This window comes from Chamaea fasciata, unplaced genomic scaffold (assembly GCF_029207755.1).
Source record: "Chamaea fasciata isolate MVZ Bird 193981 ecotype frontalis unplaced genomic scaffold, bChaFas1.0.hap1 SCAF_1, whole genome shotgun sequence".
In the NCBI taxonomy this organism is placed as follows: domain Eukaryota; kingdom Metazoa; phylum Chordata; class Aves; order Passeriformes; family Sylviidae; genus Chamaea; species Chamaea fasciata.
The window spans coordinates 130,951,224-130,960,571 of record NW_027094086.1 but is presented as its reverse complement, the minus strand read 5'-3'; the positions used below and the strand labels follow the sequence as shown (position 1 = coordinate 130,960,571).

Genomic DNA, 9,348 nt, shown 5'->3' with positions numbered 1-9,348 from the left:
CACCCCAAGTTTCAGCCTGACGAGCCGGGTGCTCTCGGAGAGCGAGGCGCCCTTTCCCGCAGCAGCGGGGGCATCGTCCCGCGGGTGCGCCCTTCCACCGCCAAACCCTCGGACAGCCGCGGCCCCGCCGGCCCGGGGGTACCGCAGCGCGTCCCCAGGCACCGCGATGCAGCAGCGGGGGCGCGGACGGCCGCGGTGTCTCCGCTGCCCCGCCGAACGCCACCGCCTTCTGCCCTGCCCCCGCCCCGAGCGCTCCCGACGGGAATCGCCGCATCCCTCCCGCGCCCGGGACGCGCCGCAGACAGCGCGCATCCCTCGGCCCGGCCCCAGCGCTCCCCGCCTGCCCCCCTCACGCCCCCGCCGCCGCCGCCCTTCCTCCCCGGGGCTCCCCGGCCCGCCCAGGCTCCTCCTCCTCCTTTCTCTCAGCGCACTCTCCCTCCCTTCCTCACGCCCTCCCTCCCGCCGCTGGCGTTCGTAGCCCCTCGCCGGACTTTGCTTTCGCTGCTCGATCTCGGCTCGGCGCTGCCGTGGCCCCCTCCCTGCCCGGCGCGTCCGGCCGTGCCGGGGCAGCCCGGGGCAGGGCCGGCGCGGGGATATGAGCCGGGCGCTGCCGGCGCGGAGCCCAGCAGCGCCGGCAGCCGCGGCCGCGGCGTAGGGCTCCTTTCCCGGGCGGGACCGGCACCGGGACCGGGACTGTCCCGCGGCGGCAGGAGGCTCCTCGGGGCGCGGGGAGAGCCCCGGAGCCGGAGGGGCGGTGTCTGCCCCGGAGCCGGGGGAGCGGGGGTGGCCGCTGGCGGGAGCGGGGGGGTCGCCCCCCGATGTGTGACATGATCGACTCGCAGTCCGCCGAGAAGATCAGCAGGATGAAAAAGTTGCGGAGAACTTTATCGGAGAGCTTCGGCCGAATAGGTGAGTCCCGGCCCCGGCGCTGCCCGGCACCCGGCGGTCCCGGCAGGGAGGGGACGGGGGCGGCGGGCTCAGCGCTGCCAGGCTGGAAACACCCGCGACGACGGCGTCCCCGAAAAACGTTTCTTGGGAGGAAAGCTCGGGAAATAACTCCGGTAGCCCCAGCAGTGCTGCATGGGTCTGTGATGGAGTTAGCCCAAAATCGGCTGGGAAGAACAAACTGTAAATGAGAGTTGGCTCACGCACCCCCATCGCCGAAGAGAAACCTCAACAGAAAGCAGTCGCTATTTTCATTTTGTTGCAGGTCTGGTAATTTGTTTTTGTTACGGGCTGCAGGTTGTTTTTAGTTGAGATGCGAGATGCTGAAGCAGGTAATAGCGGCCCAATGATTTAGGGGGCCAGACAAAAGAAGTCTATCTGTCATCTGCTGTGAAGTCTTGTCCCTCTGTCACTGACATAAAGCATCCTGAGGCAGCGTCATCTGAATGCCACTGCCAAGCGTGTTACCTCCCGGTGCCACCACACCGTGTTTGGTTTTGACACCAGTTTAGTTTGCAGTTGAATTTGTTATTGAGAACAATGCCAAAGAGTTCTGGTCTGCTCGGACTGGTGTTTCTCTTAGTCTTTGGCACACTGTGTTGCTTAATTCACTGTTTAAAGCATTAATTCCCACTGACATCATCAGCACGCAGCTGAGCAGGGAGAGAAGGTACCTCAGAGGCGTGAAGTATCCCCTCGTTGGTGGGACAGAGCAGCTGGAGGAAGTGCTGTAACACTCGAGGGCAGATGCAGCAGCCTCTGTCCTTGCAGACCTTCTGTATGGGCCCTTCCACAGTCCTTACCCGTGCATTGTCCATTTGGGAGGTCTTCTCTTACAGCCAGTCTGGCTGGCAGACGTGGGTCAACTTGCAGAGCTGCTTTGTCCCAGTGACGGTGTGAAGTGCCTGTGCCACAGCCAGGAGCTGTGGCTTTGGTTCTCCCCTAATTACCCTGCCTAGGAGATGTGCTGGCACACTTGGGCATTTTAATTTTTCACGTGCTATTTATGCATTCAAGCACTGCAAGCTTTTAAGTGGATGATTGTGTTTGAAATCAGGTATTTTTTATTGTCCTACTCCAGGATGAAAAAGACTGAGAAAAGCTTATTCTTGTGAACCACAGAGTTTCAAGGGGCAATGCAAAGTTACAGTTGTAAAGCAAATATCAAGTCACTCTTACAAATCTCTCTGTCCCCGTGTGAAAACAGCTTTCACCTATCTCAGTCTTAAACTTATAAAATACATTTAACTTTCTTTGATTAGAAGAAAAAAAAATGAAGCAGTCAGGTGTTTGGTCTGGTGTATGTCTCTGTGCGTGTATAAACACAGAGAGACACTCTTTCACAGAACTGTGAAAGGGTTTAACTAATGGTGGAAGTCATTAACAAAGAAAATGTTTTGAATGAGGATGCTGCTTTGTTGTAACAGTGACAGTCCCGTTAATGCCTTTTAGGGATCAAGGCCCCTCTGGCTGGTAATTTCTGCCTGTTTTATTTGGCTCAGTTGGGTGATCATCTCTTTTTGTCATTTTGCACAAATTATACAAGCTTTTAGTTTCCTTGGGAGCTCTGGCCTGGTTTTAGATACACGGATATTTATGTCTGCGAGCTCCTCCAGTTCTGTGTGTAGATGTGCAGAAGTGTAGGAGTGTGGTCTGGTATGCGGTTTGTTTGTTTGCTGGTGGTTGTTTTGTGATTAAAACACAGCTGCTACCAGCAAGTTTGTTCAGTCTTCAGATGCTCAAATATATTGATCATCATTCTGGTAACTGCACTTTGAGCAAAAAAACTTCTGATTTATCTGAATGAGGTTTGAAGATGTCCACTCTCTGATACCAGAGACACAGATAAGCCCAAGCAAAGAAATTCTAAACTTGTGTGCCAGGGAATCCTTGGTTAAAACATGTGCTGTACTTAACTCTTATATTGAAGTGAAGGAGAGAAAACAAAAACCTCATTGGAAAAAGTCTTTCTGGGTATTTGACAGTTGGGTTTTAAAGCTCCTTTTGGAAGTGCTGATTGCTTAGTATGGTTAGCAAATTACAAATTAAACATATATTTGTAACTTTTTCAGTCATCTGTTAAGTTGTGATTTGTCATAAATAATAAATTCCTGACAGTGATAAAGTCCAGGTTGGATGGGGCTTTGGGGAACTTGGTCTAGTGGAAGTTGTCCCTGCCTGTAACAGGGGAGTTGGGATGATCTTTAAGGTCTCCTCCAAACCAAACCATTCTATGACTCTATAAAGCAGTGATGATAAATTAACCTTTTCTGTTCTGCTTCAATGTCTGTGTTTTTGTAGGTTTAAGTACACAACATAGTATCATGAGCATAGTCATATGAAAGATGTGAGAGTACTATGGTGTTTGAATCAAATAATTAGTGAGTCAAACCTTCACGGGTTGCAGTGGGAAAGATCTGATGATCGTTCTTGAGATGATAAAGCACTGTTACGCCTCCCTCCAGTGTTGATGGTATGCCGTCTACCAAATGCAATTCTCTCAATACTGCAAGACCCCAGACTTAGGTGCCAGATTTTGATACCCAAGTTTATGTTAGAGCTTGCAGGTTAACACTCAATAAACTGCATTTCTGACCCACTTCTCCCCACCAAGTAATCCTCTCAAACTGAGAAGTTTTAGCTGCAATTAATTTATGATTCTTTTACAGTGCGCTAAAGTACGTTAGGTAATGTTTGAAGCTATTTTCCCATCATCTCTAGACAATGTAGTTATTCCTGGGGCACAGCAGGCGCCCAAAGGGTACCAACAGCAGCTTCAGGAAGACCTGACCCATTTCCTTAACTGTGCACTGATGCTTAGCAGCCGCCAGCTTTCCTGAAGAGGGTGATGAAGATCTGGCTCATCAAACAAAACTGGGCTCAGTCCTGTAACTCTCAGAGTACCTAATATTGAAAATGTTTGTTTTGCTGAGTTGAAGATTGTGATGTGTGAAATTGCCCATTCAGTGAGCCTTTTCCTGAGCATTCGCTTTGTGCCATTATGTGCAAATCTGGCAGAGGATGATACAGTGCTGTGGTGTGCTGAGGGAAATGTGTGTGGCCTGTGGTGCTGCAGGGTGGCTCTTTGCTGCAGAAATTGCATGCTTCCCGTTCTAGAGAAATGAACTATCTTTGCAGCTTAGGTACCCTTTCTCCTGGCAGAAATTTTCAGGTGTTTCAAGGAGAGTCCCTCTTAAAAGTTATCTCATCTTCAAGAACTTATATTGCTAAGAATATGAAAAATATACATAATTATTTTCATTCATAAGTTTCTGCCAGCCTATTCATTTTTATATGAACATCCATATTAGTTTAAAAAATCTGTTTTCCTTGCTTACAGAGTGCATTGACCATATAAGTGAACACACCATAACTGTATGTTATCCAACTTTTAGTGATTCAATTGACTCACTGTTTAATTTAGCATTTAAACCTTTATTAGGTTTGGTTCTTAGTTTTGCCCTTTGATAATTATGTAATTAAATTATTAGTGAATAATTTAATAAAAGTAGTAATCATCTTTTAGTTATGTGAAGAGTTCTTAGCTGTGCATTTGTTGAAGTTGGTGTAGTACCAGAATCACATTTGAGATCTCTTCAGCTCATGCCATTTCACTTCTGTTTTCTTATGAGTTTCTTTAGTCAAAAACTGACACCAGCTTAGAAAGAAAGGAAGAAAAGAAAGAAAGAAAGACAGAGAGAAAACATTTCTGGGATTGATCATAGTGTGCTGAAAGCAATCTGAGCATCCTTGGGCTTTGTTACTAGCTCCTCACTGATACAAAGGTTATCTCCACTAATCTCCTCTGATGTACATCCACATAGCTCACATACCTGAGATAATGAGAAGTTCATTCGTAAACAGTTTATTTTTTTTTTTTGAAGTTCAGCAGAACTTTTTTTAACAGTTTAAAAAGGAAAAGATTGCATCAAGTAGAAAAATATATTTTTTACTATAGTTTGTTCTATAAAATATGCTGCTTTGGTGTCTTCCTTGGGAGATGATATGTAGTGAATTGTTTGAGAGTGATATTCTTATTAAACAGAATCTCATTAAATGGGTGGCCAGAACTCTCATAATCTTTGTGGTTCTTAAAAGCCCTCTTTTAGTCAGAGGTAGAAGCTAAAGACAAGTCAGATATATGCAATGGACCACAGATTCCCATTTCTTCGTGTTCTGTTACACTGTGAATTTTGTTTAGCTATCTGTTTGGCGCTTCCTGTAATGTTCTGGTCATGTGAAAATCTTGTGTTTTGGTAAGGGAGAAAAGCTTGTCAGCACAGCTTAGGTGTGTCATTTACTAATTAATAGCTTGTATGTCATTGTGACCTGAATGATTATGGAGAAGATTAGAAGTGTGTTCTTAAGAAGTGTTCCACAGGTTGGGGGTTTTCCTTCTCTTTCCTTCTCTTTCCTTCTCTTTCTTTCCTGACTCATAGTTATGAGTACGTGGTACTGGCAGTCTGAAAATGTTTCGATCACCCTTCAAAGCCATAAAGATATATTTAACTATCAAAATGTACAAATGTGTGCCTCAGATCTCCTCAGCAAAATACTAGGCTTTGTTTCCTTGTTTTTACCACTGAGCATGAAATCTAGATGAGTAACTGTAAAGCAGTGATCTTCAAAGGTGTGAGGGAAGCCATGTTTCATGTCCTAAAGAAATGGGAGTTTAAAAGCAAAGGAAGGCTGGACATGCCCTGCTTTTCTGGACAAAGATAACTGGGATTTGTGGCTTACTGCCCATGGTGGAGATTCTGGAGGTGCAGCACTATTTGCACAGATGGTACTGCCTCTGTACCACCTTTGATACAGCTTCTACAGTTTCGGCATTGCTTTTGTTTTGGTTTTGTTTGTTTGTTATGGTTTTTGTTTGTTTTGTTTTGGTTGGTTTGGTTTTTGTTGTTCTTGTGGGTTTTTGGGGTTTGGTTTTTTTTATTTGTTTAGGGGGGTTTTGGGGGGCTCTTTTTTTTTTTTTCCCCCTGGTTGTTTTTTGTTTTTGAAGCTGATAACACAGTTGCTTCTGAAGACAAGATTTGGAAGAGGTTTAGAAATCACTAGTGATTTGAAGGCAGAAGGAGCATCTAAAAGAGAAAAAGAACTACTGGATTCTAGATCCTCAACCATGCTAGGTGCTTAAATATTTATCTCCTGCAGAACTATGCAGGAGTGTAAGAAACATTATGCTGCTTAAATGATGAGGAGGGACCCTTCTGGTGCAGCACTGCGCGAACTGCATGGTTGTTTAGATGACCTCCCTCAAACTGAAAACCTTTGTGATTTAAATTGAAAAGAGACAGTGCAATCACCAACGAAATGCTTTATCTAATTTTAGCTCTTCAAGAGAGGGAAACAAAGAGCACTTTCAGGGCACGGAGTGCAGTCCCTCCTGTGTCTGGCTGAGAAAAAGAACCAGTCTCATACCTTCAGATTGACACAGTTCACTGCAGACTTGGAGAAACTAATTTTGCCATATTTCAATAAAGATGTCCAGTATGCTAAAGGAAAACTTTTCATCAGCCTAATCTTTGCTACAGCTGCAGAACTATTCATGTCTTCATTTTCTTACCAGTTCACATATTTTCTGCACTGGTTTTCTCTCCTATGTTTGTTGATTAATTGCTTGTTAACAGTGTAAGAAAGAAATCTGCTTTAGTGTAAGTCATACTAAAATTTATAAAAGAAAAAAGAAAAAGGAAAAAAGCATGTTACAATGCATGCTATTTCATAAAGAGTTAGTACTTGACAAACTGAATACATGGTTAGGTGTTTGTTATATTTTTCCTTTTTCAAGTTCAGTCAAGCTCTCCATAAAGCGTTTTCACACTCACCAGGAATTAAAATAAAAAAACCAAACTCACCCTTACAAACTCTTATTTTCTTTAACCTGAGAGGATATTTTTCATAAATATGTAAATTTACTTTCTTAGAAACTCTCTGCAAGTCTACATTCCATTTACAGATTCAGATTTTGTGTATAAAATTGTTATTCACGCTAGCCTGTTCTTTCCTACTAGAACAAGAAAATGATACTCTGTTTGTTTTTTTTTCTTTTTTCTTTTCTAGTGGTTTGTGTTCATTGAAATGCAGTACAGCTTATAATTTCTTTTTTCTTTTTATTTTAAAGCCTTGAAGAAGGAAGATAGCAGCTTTGATGAGGTAGGTTAAATGTCTTTATATCTTACATAGTCCAGGTATGCCTTTAGTATTTCTCACTGGTGCTAGAAGAAACCCACAGATAGTAGTGTTATGATGTGCTTGTGAATGAATACATGCATATTGCTCAAAAATATTTTCATTTTCTAGATAACTACCGGAAGAATTTGTTAGTCAAAGGGTCTGAATGGAACACTTAGGCATTGTTTTTGAATGTAATACAACTGAATGTTTTAAGAAAAGTGGCCATGTAAAACTGTTCAATGCTGAGAAATGTTGCATGCAGAGAAAATACTTTGTAGAACTTTGCCCTTGATAATTCCTGTAACTGTATGCCTGTGCTGTAACAGGCAGGGAAATAACATCACTCCTGAGAGAACACCTCACGTAAAGTGCTGCTGCATTTGCTTCTTGCTGAATATGTCAACCGAGGCTGAATATGTCAACGGAGAAAGATGCTTATTATGAAATTAAAAAGAAACCCGACCCAACAGCACAAAACCAGCATCTAGTCTGTTGGTAAAACTGATACTTGATTATTCAGTCTAATCAGTTTGGGATCTTGATCTATCTGTGATATGATTTCCAAGTTAAGTTGTAAAATATGCTGCTCACAATTTGTGCTTGAGAGTTCCAGGGCAGTGCAGGTTTTCCCACAGAGCAAGTTTATGCAGGAAGAGGTCTAGGCTTTGGTGTGATGACTGGTCATATTGTAGTCAATGCTTGCCTTGTCCTTCCCTCTGCCACCATAGCTGGAAGCAAACGGAAGTATTTTCATGTGTTGATGTTACGCTTCTGGCATTTCTTCTTCATTGCCTGCTGTAAGCTTAAATTCTTGGCTGAATAGAGCGAGATAGCTGTTGTGTAATGCCAGATTCTAGGATAAATAAATGATGATGTAATGTCCTGGATTCTGGATCAAATCAGACTCCATCTCTTTCTAAACAGATCACACTGATGCTCAAATACAGCAATAACAATAGAAATGTTTTGTGATTTTCTGACAGGCATTGCAAAAGCTGTAACTCACCTTGACCCCTCTCAGGTCTGGAGTGAAGGTCATGGGGTTGGGCTCTCTTTTCAGGAACTCTGTTGCATTGTGCAGTGGTCCTGACTGTTTTATTTCTCTTGTAACATTCATGGAACTTGATTCCTCCCCAAAAGTTACACCTGTGGGAATACATGCAGGTATGTGGTTAGTAAGCTCTGAATTCTTGTTTTACAAATCTGGTCTGATTCTGTTCAGTATTTTCATCTGAAGGCTGCAGTGGTATATCTGTGCTATAGCCTACTCAGTAAGCAGTAATACCTTGTATTGAATTTGACTCAGAATTTGAAAGGATCTATTAAAAAGCATTGTCATATGAAGTTAGCAATTCTTCTGTCCCTTTCCCTTCCCCAGGATTGCTTATCTGCAGTTGCATTTATTTTCTTTAAACCTGGTTCTCTTCTTTAACTGGAGATAACTTGATCAAATTTTTATTTAAATTCAAGGAGGTTGGGGGAAAAATAATCTTTCAAACATGCTTTTAATGGAATTTGACAGATTGTTGCAATGAGCTACTGTAGAAGCAGTAAGGAACATCCAGTGGGAAGGGTACACAAAAGAATTTTCTTCCATTTCCTGTAAGTATGGAAGAGCTTGATGTGACATCTGCATCAATTGGTTCTGTAGTTTTAGGTGTCATTTCCTGGAAGAAAGAAAAGTGTGTTGAGATTTTGTGTTGTCCTTATTTATGTTCTTCAAATTCAAAAGAGTTCTTGACAATTTTCTAGCCTAAAGTGTGAATCAGAGAATGAGCTGTACCAGGTACCACTTAATTCCTTTCCTTTCAAACATCCTTCAAATCAGAAGATGAAACAGACATTGGTAACAATAATGTACCTGATTGAATAACACCTACTCCTAAGGAAGACAGTATTTACGAGCAGAGGAGTGGGTGCTCCTATTGGTCTCAGGAGGCCATCCTGAAAAACACTACTAAGACCGTTGCATATTAAAAAAGCGGTCTCGTCTTCTGGCTTGTATGTGTAGTGATGATATAACAGGGAAACAGTTATGAAGAAAGCTAACAGGACAGTAAGTGTGAATATCAGATATGAAGAAGAGAGAGGAAGTAGTTTTCCAAGCTGTCCAAAGCTGTCAGCTTTGGGCCTCCTACTACAGAAAATGAAGTAGTCAACTATTGGAACAGAAATTTCGTTTTACAGGCAGCACATTCTCCTTATTAGTGAAAAGATGTTCTT

The 9,348-nt window shown here is 43.2% G+C and overlaps 1 protein-coding gene across 2 annotated transcripts in view; it reads left to right on the top strand.

The window, feature by feature from the left end:
- Window positions 1-492: 492 nt before the first annotated feature.
- CDK14 (cyclin dependent kinase 14) overlaps window positions 493-9,348 on the top strand; it is a 338,037-nt gene continuing 329,181 nt past the window's right edge. Inside the window, exons 1-2 of one of the 2 annotated variants that reach the window (XM_066197805.1) lie at window positions 493-909; window positions 7,073-7,104. In XM_066197805.1, the coding sequence (XP_066053902.1) occupies window positions 819-909; window positions 7,073-7,104 (123 nt within the window). In that variant the 5' untranslated portion in view covers window positions 493-818. The remainder of the gene's footprint in view (window positions 910-7,072; window positions 7,105-9,348) is intronic. The other variant, XM_066197794.1, reaches the window with a different exon arrangement.